Source organism: Antennarius striatus, chromosome 23 (genome assembly GCF_040054535.1).
Source record: "Antennarius striatus isolate MH-2024 chromosome 23, ASM4005453v1, whole genome shotgun sequence".
Taxonomy (NCBI): Eukaryota; Metazoa; Chordata; class Actinopteri; order Lophiiformes; family Antennariidae; genus Antennarius; species Antennarius striatus.
The window spans coordinates 671,389-686,520 of NC_090798.1; the positions used below are offsets into that span (position 1 = coordinate 671,389).

At 45.6% G+C, this 15,132-nt stretch overlaps 2 protein-coding genes across 6 annotated transcripts in view; one reads left to right on the plus strand and one right to left on the minus strand.

The window, feature by feature from the left end:
- The window catches only part of dthd1 (death domain containing 1), a 31,469-nt gene that overhangs the window by 16,203 nt on the left and 134 nt on the right, over positions 1–15,132 (minus strand). The gene's annotated exons all lie outside the window — the stretch shown is intronic.
- arap2 (ArfGAP with RhoGAP domain, ankyrin repeat and PH domain 2) overlaps positions 1–15,132 on the plus strand; it is a 93,097-nt gene that overhangs the window by 5,677 nt on the left and 72,288 nt on the right. For 4 of the 5 annotated variants that reach the window (XR_011034407.1, XM_068308128.1, XM_068308129.1 and 1 more), the window contains exons 4-8: positions 996–1,069; positions 1,350–1,414; positions 1,728–2,075; positions 2,754–2,823; positions 8,189–8,309. Coding sequence is in view for 4 of the 5 variants with exons in the window: in XM_068308128.1 (XP_068164229.1) it covers positions 996–1,069; positions 1,350–1,414; positions 1,728–2,075; positions 2,754–2,823; positions 8,189–8,309 (678 nt within the window). In the remaining variant the exon portion in view is untranslated. The remainder of the gene's footprint in view (positions 1–995; positions 1,070–1,349; positions 1,415–1,727; positions 2,076–2,753; positions 2,824–8,188; positions 8,310–15,132) is intronic. The other variant, XM_068308131.1, reaches the window with a different exon arrangement.

A 15,132-nucleotide genomic window follows, 5' to 3' on the forward strand; every position in this document is an offset into this window, starting at 1 on the left:
CCCATTCTTGCTCTTTAGAGCTCAATGTGAAGGTTTTATAATCAACACTACAGCTGAGGAGAAGGGGGATTTCACAACCTAAGAAATGTTTGCATTAAAATGTTTAAGGTGTGACGGAAACAACAGAGGAGTGACAACAACGTGACCTACAGCTGCTGGAATGTTAAGAATGACTCCCGGTTGTTTTTCCAGACTGCGACTCGAGAGAGCGTCCAGATAAAAAAGAGGACTTTGTCCAGTCTGAGAAACTAAAGCTACATTTTGAAGACAAACCCGGTGACGTGAGAATAAAACAGGAATTGGATAGAAGTCAGTAACAGTAGAATCTCCTGACCTGACGGAGAGAATCCTAAATCGTGATTGAAGATTGATGGTCGCTATCCCCTCACCAGTCTATTCAGACGGAGGGACGTCCGTCATTGGGGGGATGTTTGCCCCCCATCATTAAAACACTACCTGTCTGTCAGTATCGGTCTGAATTCTTTGCGGTTATAAAACATTCTTATTTCCGTCGGTGCGAGCCGTCCATCCTTTCACCTCTGTGTCTGTTTAAAGATGTCTGCCAGTCGCACATTCACCCCTACGGGGGGGTGGGGATGTCCTCTAGCAATGACGGTCCTCAGGAGTTGGGGGTGTCATTTTTCACCGTGACAGGATGTGGTTCATGGAGGGTGGCCTCGGGTCTTCAGACTAATAGTGTCTGGACGGAGTCGCCTCTTCGTTTTTTGTCTCTGCTGACCCCCCCAGGAGCCAAGACAGAAAAATGGCCTGATGGAGGAGATGCAGACTCCCACTCGGGGGGGGGGGGTTATTGCGTATTTGGATCGCATTGCGGTGATTTAATGGCAGGGCGCTTTAACATCTGAGTGGTTTTACTGTAACAATCCTGTTCAGCGTCTGACTTTAATGCTCCGTATTTAAGGCTCAGTCCAGCAGGTTTAACGGTTTAACGGGGGGACAAACGACTGTTGTGTTGTTTCTGTGTCCTTTTCCAGCGCCTCAAACATCCTTGATGCCTATCGCTCCCTATGGAGAAATGTTCCTCCACAACGACCCCGAAAGCTCTCCGGTAAGACCGACAAACACCCCCGCTGCCGGCCAGCCAATCACATCACACGTTTCTCTGCTCCTCAACACTATCAGTAGAGTTTCAGCCCCCAGCCTGCACACCACACTCCCCCTCTAGTGTTAATGTTGTCACCATAGAAGAGTGTAAAATGCCCCTTGAGGTTAATGGAAATGTCACCTCTCCAGTAAAGTTACTCCAGCTTTTTGTAGAAACACGATAACGGCGTCTGACTGGAAGATGGACGCTTTATTTCCATCTGATGCTAATCTCTGTGCTCCAGCAGGATCAAGGCGCTAAAGACGCGCCGCACACGGGTCAGAAGGAGCAGCAGAGGCAGAAGCACAGGTACGATGAAGCTGATGTGATGAAGCTGATGTGATGAAGCAGACGCTGCGTCATTACGATGACGCGGCGATCGAATCGTCAGCTGTGTGTTTAGGTGCACACGCAACCATAAAGCTGTACAACGATGAAATCTTATGTGAGAGTCTTAAAAATCAGTCGGATGCTGAGCTGCATGTTTTCTGTTTCCATGCTAATTGAAAAAAAAAATAAATAAAAATGGGCTAATTTCTGACTTTAAGCATCAAACTTGGCAGAAAATAAGAATGAACATCCTTTCTGGTGTAAAGAAACAACTTTATCGTTGCTCCTGCAGGAGGAAGATGCCTAAACAGAAGGAGCTGAAGGCAGACGCTGCTCCTGCCCCAGACCTGGACACAGAGGAATACTCCACAGTGGAAGACTGCGCCAGCGTTTTGTCACAAGTTGCTTCGGACCACATTTTTTCGGGGCTCCCTGAGGGCCAGGCTGCTGCTGGACCTGCTGCCTCCGGGCCTCAGGATTTAAACATGGTGGAGTGTGGGCTCTACGCTGCAGCTGTCAGCGCCCGCGGGGATCAAACCCACAATGCACTGCCTGAAATTTCTCCGTACGCCTGCTTCTACGGAGTCCCTAAAGACCAGGTGGTTCGAGCGGGCTGGTTGGACAAACTGTCACCTCAAGGGTAGGTGGGAGAACCTCTGAAGAGGAGTGATGGTCATACAGGAATTAATGGTTTCATGATCCGTGTCAACCGATTCCAGAATTCACACACTAGTGAACATCAGTACCTGTTTCACAACCTCACGACTCTGTCCCTCAAGTGATGGAGGAAGTGGCAGCACTGCTCCTTGTTCCTGAGCAGACCTGTTCCAGCTTCTCTGTGCTTCTTCCCAGTTTGTTTCCGATTTGAAATGGAAATAATGTAAATGTTAAAGCTCAGCCGGCCCCTTTAGTCACACGTAGCTCCACAGAAGGAAAAGGGGGTTTCATCTCTTCGAATTTGGGTTTAGCTTAAGCGTGAACTGGCGAGGGGTGACTCTATCGCCCCCTCTGTCCAGAGTCTCCAGGTGCCACCGTCGCTCCAAACCAGCGCTATCAATCATTTCCTCCTTACACCCCCCCACCGGCGTCACACACACGTCCAAGTTTGGCAGCCTGCCCCCCCCCGGCTATTGAACATTCTGAACGAAAGGGGCCATTTGTTTTGATTATGCTAATTGACAGCTGCTGATACAACTGACAAAAATGAATGAATGGCACTCCTGATGGAATGTGAGTGCGTCCTCATGGGGGGGGTAATTAACCGGCTCACATGTTTGGTGAAGGAGGAGTGGATTTAACGCGTCTCCCCCCCTTGCAGGAACTGCGTCTTCCAGAGGAGGTGGGTGAGATTCGACGGGGAGAGTCTGTTCTACTACAACAACGACAAGGTGAGTGTGGGCGGGGCCCTGGGGGTCTGACACGCCCACATCCTCGTGCACACCGGCGATGGCAATTCCATTACCCCTCCACCCCCCATCCCATTCCAGAAATCTATACCACATGTATTCCAGCCAACTTCTAAGTGTTCCCTCGTCATCATCATCATCATCGTTAGCTCAGCAGAGTAAAAATGGGGGGGTTAGGATGGACCGACATTACACAACGCGTGACAGCCCCCCCCCAGCTCTACAGTAAAGTACATCGATGTTGGCACCATACAGTTCCACCACGAGGAGGATGAAGGAGGGGGGGAGTGTCGTTTTTGCATCCCTCAGCGTTTCCTTCCCTCTGCACCCCCCTTCACTCTCCTTCAGTCTGACACTTTGAGATTTTGCTTAGTGTTGCCTGACTTATCATCAGAGAGGGGGGCGGGGGGAGAAAGGGTTAGGGCGGGGTGAGAGTTTGGGAAGGTGGGGGGGCAGAAACGCATAAATGTAGAAGCAACTTGGAGGAAAGATGGGCGATGAAACGACGACACGCGGGTCTGATTTGCTTTTGAGTCGCTGTTCGTCTGATGAACCCGGTGGCGTGTTGTGGATGTGTTTTACCCCGGTGGCGTGTTGTGGATGTGTTTTACCCCGGTGGCGTGTTGAGGATGTGTTTTACCCCGGTGGCGTGTTGTGGATGTGTTTTACCCCGGTGGCGTGTTGTGGATGTTTTTTACCCCGGTGGCGTGTTGTGGATGTTTTTTACCCCGGTGGCGTGTTGTGGATGTGTTTTACCCCGGTGGCGTGTTGTGGATGTTTTTTACCCCGGTGGCGTGTTGTGGATGTTTTTTACCCCGGTGGCGTGTTGTGGATGTTTTTTTTCGACCATGAACAAACACACGTCCACGTTGAGCGAGCGCTGACCTCGTTGCCCCCCCCTCCCAGGCCTGGCATGTCTTCACTGCAGCGGCTTCGCTCAACATCTCAATCATTGACGTGGGACCCGTCTAATGCCTGCTCGTTAATCACTCAGTAATTATATCTCTGCAGGCGCCCCCCCCCCCTCCCACTGCTTCTCACTCTTTCCATTTCATTCACTTTATTTATCAGGTGACGCTCTCTCGGCCAGCAGGGCGGCGCTGTTACCCTCCGTTTGACGCTGTTGACACTGACAGCGACGTTTTTTGCACAGTTAGTGCTTTAATTTTGAAAATATTTTATTATAACCCAAAGATCTGAGCCCGTTGTAATGAATGATGTAACAGGAAGCAGTAAAACCTCTTTTCTTCTCAGACAGACCTGTTTATCTCCAGTGGTAATAAAATCCAGCCTCCCCCCCCCGGTCAACAGGCTTTACTTCCTCTGACCGATGCTAGAAGATGCTTGTTAACTTGATTAAGACTGCGCTGACAGGACCGAACCCATTCAGGTTGTTTAATGATAATGTCTCTAAAGAAAATCTCTCGAGGGGAGGGGGGCTAACATTGTTGCACAGCCGCCCTGACACGGCTGTCTGCAGACGTGCCTGCAGACATTTTTTGTGTATCCGTCGTGGGACTGCCGGCGTCCAGCGAGTCCATTAATGCCAGGAGGGAAGGTAATCAGCCTGATTGAACGGTCGGTAACCAATCAGGTCTGTGCAAAAAGACCTAAAATGTGCCACATGCTCTATTTTTGAAAGAACTGCATTAAAAACTGACTTTAACCTCTTTGACTACTTTATAATAAAAGTCGTTTCATTCGACGCGTTTTAGCATCAAAGCTAAAAGAGTGACACCTGTGGCATTGTTTTGTTGGGTGTGATTCAAAGATGAAAATGTCTCCTCGCTGAAATATTCCCATTTTCTCCATCTTCAACTTTCAACGCCCTAATAATTTGCCAGTTTAAAAAAAACAAACCCTCTGGGATCCGTCAACCCCAGACAAAACTAATCGCACTTAATCGTGGCTGCGGCTTGAAAGTCTCCGGCCGCGGTGATGTCATCACGGCGGGTAGCGGAGGCGGCGTGGGAGAGGAACCGAATCCTCTGTCACACTCCTCCCTCACTGCTGCATCGCGTCCAAAGCCGTCGTATCCATCAGGCGTTTCTCACGATTTCGTCAACGCCAGGATTGACTGGGGAGAAAGCTTTGGTCCTGAGCCTGACATGTAGTCCATAGGGTGTGTGTGTGTGTGTGTGTGTGTGTTTTAGAAGTCTGGCTGCAGGGGAGAGGAGGCTTTAGGATCAGGGATCATCTCATTGTCTGGTCGTGTGTGTTTCTGTCTGCACACCCTTCGCTCTCCAATCCTGAAAGCTCCTCATCCTCCCTCCATCCTTCCTGGATGCTCCGTCCTTATTGGAATAAAAATAGTCTTTTTATTTTCATTCATTGTGGTTTTATCTCCAATAATACCTCAGGTCCATCATGTGCATGTGGTTGAATTCTCTGCCTGTGATTTAAAGGTTCACGTTTTCACAATTTATGGTGAGAAAATGGATCTATAAGGGTTCAGAATCTGCTCCATGTAAAGCGATGCAGGGGTCATCGCTGGCGGCTCACATCAGGATGTCTTTAGGTTCTAACAAGCAGCAGCTGCTGATAAAAACTTCCAAAATTCCTCCAAAAAACCTCATTAGTGCTAAAACGACATGATTTACATGCATTCCAGTAGATTTCATTTATTTTAAGGCGGTTTCCGTATATAATCCAGGCTAGCCCTGGGATGCTAGCTCCTCCCGGGGGGGGCAGAAGTGTTTCCACGTGACCTGGAGATCGTTTAGCTTTAACACACACACGTTTAAAATGATCTCTGTGCAAATGTGTCAAAGTCAGAGGAGAAGTCTCGGCATTAACTTTATGTTAATGAACTCATTTAAATTTGACTTCCCTCAAAGCTGCTCTGCCTGAAAGGAACTTTTTAAAGTCCTCTGCTGAGAGAAGCGCCGTCGGCCTCGGCTGCAGTTCCCTGCCCTCACCAGCGGGTGTCCTCGTGCCTCCACTGAAAACCCTCCGCTCTGCGGCTGCCACAACCTGAGCTGGTGGTAAAACTCTACCCACCTCCTCGCCCCCTCCCTGTTTCTTCCACACGGCGCCTCCATCACCGTCGGCTTCAGCTCACGTCTCTCCGCCTTAATTGTTTCTTCAAGTTGTTTCTGAAAACGAATCGAGATGGACGGAGAAACCGGGGCGACGCCACCCCAAAATGACACGGAATCAGAAGCGGCGATACGAGAGAGGGAGTCTGAAGCTGGAGGGGAGGTGAAGAGGGTGGGGGAGATGTTTGGCAGAGCGAGGCGAGTCAGGTGTGTGTGTGTGTGTGTGTGTGTGTTTGCAGACAGAGAGATAGGCCTCATTGAGTCTTTGGCAATCCTTCCTACTGGGATCCGTCTATAAACATTCTGCGTGTCTTCGTCTGACCCCCTCTTCATCGTCTCTCCGCCGGCTGCTATTTACTGACGCACAGGTGACCCCAAAAATAGAATCAAAACAATTAAATACCGTTAACCAGTTGCGCAGGATAATTATCGGCACTCAGCTGCCGAGCTAACTCATCCATGCGTTCACACCTTCTCCTCTTCACCTTCATCACGTCTAAATTTAAAAAGGAAAAGTTACAGGTATCAGTGTGAAACTCCCAGGGAGGGAGATGTAGAGAAGCTGTAATTAGGTTGAGCCACTTCTTGCCATTGTTAATTCTGATTCAGTGTGAGGAGGGGACCCCCCCTGACCCTCTTCAGCATCTTTCTATCTACCCCCCCCCCCCCCACAGGTCAGCTTTCTTTCCCCTCCCTGCATCCATTCTCCTCTTGATAATGGAATTCCACATCACCTCCTGTTTTTACCATTCCTTTTTTTTGCATCTTTCCATTTTCCACCACCCGGCCCTCTCCTTGGCCTTTCACGCTAACCTAATTTCCTTTTTTTAGAATTTCATATTCCTTCACAGTCATCCATCCATCCTCTTCCCCGCCCCGTCTCTCTCTCTCTCTCTCTCTCTCTCTCTCTAACCGACTCGGCCGGCCGTTATATTTTTGGACGTGCCGTCTCTAGAAATAGGTTTCTGTGGACGGCAAGGTCACTTGGCTTAATTAAGAATTGTAAGAGAGAGTCAGAAGTTCACTTTCCTTCTTTTTCCTCCCCTCCATTCATCCTTTCAATCCTCTCCACACACACACACACACACACACACACACACACACACACACACACACACACACACACACACACACACACAAACACTCTTCATAGGAAATGACGCCGGCGGTGCAGCCGAGCGAGCTGACGGTCATTCTGCACGGCAGTGACCACAGATCATAAAAAGAGTAAAAAAAACCCGAGTTCTCTTTCTTTTCTTTTTTTTATGATGATGACATTATCGACATGAATAATATAATGTCTGCAGCCGCTTCATTCATGGCGGCGGTCTCACTTTCACACCCCCCAGTGAAGTAATGCCCTGTCCCCCAGTTCACTCTCCTGCAGGAACATCACAGTCTGAGATGCTAACATCTTCCTGCTAAGTGAAAGGCGGTTCCATTCTGTCTTTGCTCCTTTACAGGTGATTGTAGAGAGAAACCCTTTTACCCTCTTCTGCCCGTTCTATCTCATCTTCCTATTGACAATGACCCACTACTTTAATTGCCGTTATCAAGGGAAGCCGTAAAGAGGGTCACGAAGCCTCCAGTGCGTCGTCCTCTTTATTTGGATGCCTCCGCTAGAGCTGCTGGGGGAAAACAGGGGGGTAATGAAACAACACAGCCCGGTCCCACTCCACCCAACAAGCACTTCCTGTGCTTTCCCCAAATCCCCAGCACCGAGCCTGTCTCGCTTAAATATTTGAGAAGTTTGTTTTCCTACTTGTAGACGCGTCTCCCACCCAACACCCAAATGACAAGGCTGTGTTTTCCTTGTGTTTGGGTTTCTTTAATGCCACACAGTTCACTTTTTTTATTTATCAGGTTCCAGAAGTCTAGAATTTAGATTTTTTTTTTTTTTTGCATGGAATTTAAGGATCACAGCTTGCTTAACAGCGTGGAGTTTGAAAAGTCTTCTCGTCTGAGAACTCTGTGCCATTTATCAAAGTTGGTGCATGAAAGGGAACAGACAAGCTATTTCTGCAAATCGATTTAATGCAGCATTGATGGGATATAGCTCGAGTTTAATGAGATTGTCTGTCAGTGGCGTTTAGAATCCAACGTGATCCCAGCAGGCGCTTACGCCACTCAGACTTCCTCCACTGTCGACGCAAACGGGGCATCGGAAAACAATTACTGCTGTTCTGCATATGCAGATAATACAAATACAACAACACGAGAGCATTACTAGCATGCATGAAGCTACACGTCGCTGTTTGTGTGTTAGCAGGACTCTTATCTGCCTGTTTGTCTGCCTGTCTGTGTTTCAGGAGATGTACTCTAAAGGCATGATTCTGGTCAGCGCTATCAAACAAGTGCGAGCGCTCGGAGACAACAAGTTTGAGGTGGTCACTCCCCTCCGAACCTTCACGTTCCGGGCCGAGAGGGAAGGTAAATCAAGCGCCCCCTGTCCGTTATCGTTTCGCTCCTTCGTTCCTCCCTTTGCAGATGACTCTGTAGCTTCTATTTCTTCTTTTGCATGTCTTTTATTTCATTTTCTCTCAACCACGTTTCCATTTCCTGATGACACGTTTGGAGGAGGCGTGGCCTTGGAGCTCAGTGACATTTCATAGGTGCTTTTTAAGGGGCTTAAATGTCATAACTCGTCTCTAGAACTCTTTTCCTGTAAGGTATATGTGATCCGGGGTGCAAGTGGTTGAGATGGAGCTTTTGGAGGAAGTCTAATCTTTGTGTGAACCTTAAGGGCTGGCTGGGTGATTATGTAAGTGTCTCAGAGCGTGTAGAGCGTTACAACCCAAGAACACATCCTAATAAACAAATTACAAGCAAATTAAAGAAACAACTTCATCAGTTTGACAACACACACCCTGCAAACACTCACACAACCTGTGCACAGCGCTCACATTTTAATATGACTTTTAATATAGACCAAATTTGTTGCATGTGTTTGTGTTTTAATTGTGTTTTTCTAATTGACTTAGTCTTGTTAATAAATGATCACACAACCTCATGTTTTCTGTACCGGTGTCATTTGCCAGTAGGAGAATGTGAGTGGCGCCTAAAGCGTAGCAGCAAGCCAAAAAATAAACACTGCGCTGATGACTTTGTTTTTTACATCCAGATTTCAATATATAAATTTCTAAAAATATTTTGCTCCATATTGTGTTTTTGTTGTAGCTCTAGCCTAACAACATTCCTTATAAATATTTGGCTTTCTTTGTAGCAGACCCACATGAAATGTCCGCGGTATTTGGCAAAATTTGTTGTAATTGGAAATTTTATATTTTGTTTTAAAGAGATAACAGAGACTCTAATGGCATGGGAAATCACGGGAAGTACCTTTCAGACCCAGTTGAGTTGAAATAATGTGGTTTAACTAGATTATCTACAGTCACATGTGTGTTAAAATTAGTCTGGTACACAGAACTAAAAATATTTGTTTGCAAAAAAAACCAAAGTTCAGGTTGGTTGACTGGTAATGCTGATAAGCAGGTGGGAAGTCTCAGCAGACGCTCCAGCTTCCTGCTGTTCATTAAAAATCCAGTAGATAATGTTCAGGTATTTGAAGGCTCAGAAACACAACTCACTGACTCAACCCACGGCCTCAAGTGATTTCCATTTCACAGCCAACAATCACTCCAAACACAACAACACTGCTTTCAACCTGGAAAATGGATTAATCATAGGAAATAGTGTGCTGGAATTAATTTGATGAATTATGTTAAAAAGTCCTCATAAAAAATCTGCAGATTTAGAAGTTTCCACTTTGCCAAAATTGAACCCATCAGGACAAAGAAAGTGAGCATGAGCATTAAAGCCTGACAGAAAACTCCAAGCATAGGTTATTTTGGGATTTTCCTTTGGTAGCTATTGAAATCTGTTGAGCTCAGAGACAAGACCTGCTAATTATTCATAGTGAGTATCTGATTTTTTTTATAATTGTTCAGTGGAGATGCTTGTAGGTGTTTTAGATTTGCGTCTTTTTTGCGAGCCCACACTTGCTAAAAAAACTAGTGCTTGAAATCTACTTTTAGTTTTTGAAGTGTCTAATTTTTTAATTAGTTCTGTCACTAAGTCAAAAACAGTCCAGTCTAGACAGCATTTTGACAAACTGTTTTATATATCAGCATAAAATACCAGAATGAGTTGTCACAGAACTAATTTTGAAATATGAACTATTACGAATCAAACATTATCCCGACTCCACCTTTCTATGTGTGTCTGATTCAGGATTCAATACAGAAACTAATCAACATATAAATTGTACTACTTGGTTGGATACAAACTTAATTTGTCCCTTGATTGTTTCTTGTGTCATAAACATAAAAGTATTGTAAAATCCATATTAATGCATCTATAGTTATGATTCAATGATAGATTAAAAGTCTGCTGTGAGTTATTTTTTCAAACTGGTATATTTTCAGTCCAGAACTTTCAATCTTCCCTTAAATGCTGCACAGGTAGGGCTCTGCACAGGCAATTAAATTCTGAATTGAATGTAAATAAAATGGAGCGTAGTTACTTATACAAGCGTGTACGTACACACCTTGGAGTTACTCCTCTGCGTTTTGTAAAGCTGCAGTTGTGGGTGAACGTAAGCAGCCACAACCAGATGGCGATCATACAGTCGGAATCTTGTGTTTGAACACCAAGCATCATCGTCTACCAGGAGTTCTGGCCCGTGGGCCTGAAACATAGTCAACAACTACAACTGTTTGATCTGGGATGTCGTCATGGAGATAAGTCTCTCTAAAGATGCAGAAACAGAAGTCTCAAATTCTCTGGCTTTGTCCGTCTTTTCCTCTTTCCACCACCTTGTGGCCGGATGTCGGTCAGACTCCAGTTCCATCCTGGATCCTTCCCGATGGACGACCACCATCCTTCTATCTCCTTCCTGTCTCTACGCTGCATCATTATATCAACGACGATCAGATTATTTTCTCTGTTTATGAGAAGCAGGTCTCAGCTGCGTCATTTATCACACTATCTGCTGGCTGACTGTAACGCATCGCTTCCTCCTGACAAGTGCTGTGATTGGAGACGGCTGTCTGGCTTGGAGCTGGTGTCTGACTGCCCCCAGGATGGTGGGAAGTCTTATGTAGAAAAGAAAGAGTTGGGAAAGATGGGGAGAGGAGAGGAGAGGAGAAAACTTGGCCTCATCGCCTCATGCATCTTTAAAAAGGCCCACTCGCCTTGTGGCGAGGAGTCATCAATCTTTGGGGGAACACGTGAGAAAGAGGTAGACGTGAGGAGACGGAGGGATTGAAGGTGGAGGCTTCTGGGCTGATGCAGTCGGGGTGAGAGGGGGAGAAAACGGAGGGGTGATCGTCAGACGAGAGGGCCAAGAGTGTCGAAAGGCTTCCAGCGGGGCTTTTTTAGAGGAAGGGCATCCTTTTAGAGCAAGAGGAGGGAGGGTTTTAACGAGGGAAGAACAGAGATGAACAAAGAGAGACACGCCGGCTCGGCGCAGAAAAGCAACAGATGAAGGCGGCGTCGACAGGGAGAGATGAAAAGAGCAAAGAGAAGATGGAGGGAGGGAAACGGAGGGAGAAGGGAGTGAATAATTGAAGGCCACCAGAGAGTGTGTGCACACAGCTGTCGGTTGATTCTCCATTTGGTCCGCAGGTGGCCTCTTCCCTCAGGTTCTGTCAGATGAAGAGAGGGAAAATAGGAGGAGGAGGGAAGTTAGGTAAAGGGCAAAAAGGAGGGGAGAAGACAGAGAGGTGGGGAGAGGATGTTGGTAACAATGGGGGGGAGAAAGCGAGGAGACGTGGTGGAGGCTGATGGAAAACGGTCCAGACAAAGAGGAGAGAAGAAGGGATTTATGGCTCACAGAAATATTAATGATGGGTATTTGGATGCTTTGGGTTTTGCCTCCCTCCACCAGCCGTCTTTGAACAAGTGTTTGGTTTTGTTTTAGATGACAGGAAAGACGGCGAGAGAGAATAAGTAGGGAGTACAACAAAATGGATGATTGCAGAAATGTCAAGTCAGGAGGACATAGAGTCAGATCTGTACTACATACTTCATGTTGCACTAGTTCACATTTTTACTGGCCTGTGGCGACTTTGTCTCCCTTTCCTCTACTTTCATTTATGTTTTTTTGGCTTTTTGTGCAGCACAACAACCTGGAAGAATAACTCTGACATGGGCTATGTCAGGTTTTCAGGTTGTGTAGCTGTATGTAGGTGTTATAAACAGTTGTCTTATCTTTTTGGGTATGTTACATACAGAATTCCATCACTACTGGCATCAATTAGAATAATGAGATGACAAGAGGCCTGTCCAATCCCTTAGTATGAAAACCAGGTGAGGTAAACCTCTCTTTAAAGGACAAGAGACAAGAGTCTTTACAGATAACAACTATGTTCCTGGCTAGCAATGTTCATTTTTCGGTTTTTTTGAATCTGCACATTTTTGAAAAAGTCCAAATACCTTTTTTCTGAGTGAAGAAATGGGAATGACTGTATGTCTGAGTCTAAATTACCTTGAAGAGATGAAAATTTCTTTCCTAACATGTGGTGATGAGAGGTTTGGAGGGAGAGAAAACAAAAGCGAATGTCCAGAAACTGTCCGCTTCGTGCATTTTCTCCGTCTTTTTCCCTTTCCGTTCCAATTGTGGGTGCTGTGTGGACGGTTTCTAAGATCTTCGGCGAGCGCTGAATGGACCCGGCTCACATCTCATCCACTTTCAATGAGGATTATCTGCCTCTGTTCTCATCTCTTTCTATGCGGAGTAGAATAGTCTTTCAAACACACGGCTATACATATATCCCTTAACAAGCGCTGAAGCTAGATGAGAGTGACGGGCTTTAGTGGGAGAGAGGAGCTGTGCATTCTTTTTATAACCATGCAGAGGTGAGGGCATGTTTGCACACAGAGTGAAAATAGTTTTGGCAGCCATGCTGGAGGTTTTTCTACCACATTCAAACAGAAACATATATCAAGATACATCCAGGCACACAAGTCAGATGCACATATGCTAACACGCAGGCGTACAGGCTTCTGCCACTGCCTCTGAAGTTTCCCTCAATCCTCCCACCTCCTCGCTGGCTCCAGCCCTCCTCCTCACGCCCAGATTGACAGTTTGGAGGAAGAGGAGAGTGGAAGGAGTGAGGAAGGACCTGAATAAATGAACAGGCAAATAAGTGAGGGAAGGACAGGTAATGGAACTCAGAGCAGGGCGTGAACTCAACAGTAAAGCCTGGTGATGTAAAGAGAAGTCAATTATTGAGGAGGGGATTCATTATTGATATCAGCTCTTTGTAAATTCATAAGAATCTGGGGTGGCGAGCTGGACCGGAGCAGGGTTTTTGGGACCAGGCTGAGGATACAGTATTTTAGGGAGGAGGAAGAAACGTGATGAACGTGTTTGTATGCAAAGCCAAAGACGAGGTTGTGTCCACTACGGGGGCAGAACGTCGCAGTCAATAACTTAATTTAGGTCATTTTAGGACAACGTCAGGTCCATGTTTGACTCAAAAAATTGACATGCCAGTAGCGACGGCCCCCTCCCTGTTCTGCACTGCTATGTGGTTTGAGGACAGTGGAGCATCACTCAGGGTGACACAAAAGAAAAAGAACCAAGTGTGTAGGAGCAAAAAAATACAATGTATTATGATTTTTTAAAAATCCAAGCACAGTCGGATCAGAATAATTGAATATTAATTAGGTGGTCCATAATTTGAAGATAGTTTACTGATTCTTCATCATCCAGGTCACAATAATCCCAAGACTATCCAAGCAGCTAATCTCTCTTTATCTGTCTTTGATTTTTCTACCTTATTCCAAAATGTAGGCATCAGCCCCTCCATTATCAGAAAATTCACATTCTGTTAGGACATCGAAAGATGAATTTCTTCCTCTGTGACATTTATTTTGAAAATTTCTGCAACCGTCAGTTTAATGTCCTCGCTGTTATCCTCTGTAAAGCTCTCATTCTTGTCTTTAAAAATTGTTCCTTCTTGCCTTCCCTCATATCTAAATGACCATCCCCGCTGATTGCATGGTCGTGTTTTGATGTACTTTTCCTCGTCTTTTTCTTCCTGGTATGAAACATTGACTACAATCTGCTCATCTTAAGACCTGTGATATCTGTGGGTGTGCTTGTGTTTTCACAACCCTCTGGTATCTCTGGTGTTTCCACTTTGCCGGCTTTGATAGCACAAAGTCTTTGGTGTTGTGGGAATGGACGACGCCAGTTTCACTCCTCCTTTTATGTCCGTTTGAAAAGTTGTAGAGGAGGATATCTGAAAGGTCCTTTGAGTGCACGTCGTTTGAACGTAAACCCCCAATAGAACGCGTTAATTCAAAATAAGTAAGGGATTAACTGTCCTGTTCAAGGACAAACTATTTATACAGACGCTAAACATCTGGAGCGCTGCTTTCAGGACGCTCCCCTGAACAGAATTGTCCAGGGATTGTCCGTTTGAATGCAAAGTGGTGGGGACAGGAACCTCCTACTGCAGCTGTGACTGCTCATTAGCCAGGCTGATTTATATCCATTCAACAAATATCACCAATTAAACTTTCTAAAAACTAACCGCAGTAGTAGCATCACTTCAAAGAGAATGTAAAGAGAATGGTATAGAAAGTTTCTGGACAAAGATTATAGAAAAACTTGAAGTGCTTTGTCTAATTCAGTGCAAAACAAGTTAACAAATGTACAAAACAATCAGTAAGTACTCAAGTAAATACAGTACAATAAAACAGAAGGAACTCTCATCTAAACACCTTATTATTGAAGAAATTACTTCAGGCTGTTTGCTACTGAAAAAAATACTGAAAGAGTGACTCAGTTTTTGACCAAACTCTGACTTAGCTGTTAATTGGCTGGCTAGAATCCATCTCTCTAAGCACCAAACCGGACACAGGAAGTAAAGCTGACATCTCCTGACACCTGAAATGTATTCACACCTGGGTTGAGTTGTTTTGCAGGTTGGGTGTAATTAAAATGTTTTTGACTTAAGTCACTCAGAGTATCAGGTATCTGCATCTGCATTGTTGGACGTCACCTCTTCAGCTCTACGGGATATTCTGATTCCAGGAGTGATGTTAATTTTCAGTGTTTAAAGCTCATCTTTTCTTTTCTTATCCATTGCAATTTTGCTCACAGCATGCAGTGGAGTCTTAGCCGACAACGAGCCACAACAATTCATGAAAGCAATGCAAATATAATGAATTATTAATATGATTTAAAGACTATTTCTCTATTTTTCTCTCTGGTCTTATCTTGATTTCCTCCCCCCCTACC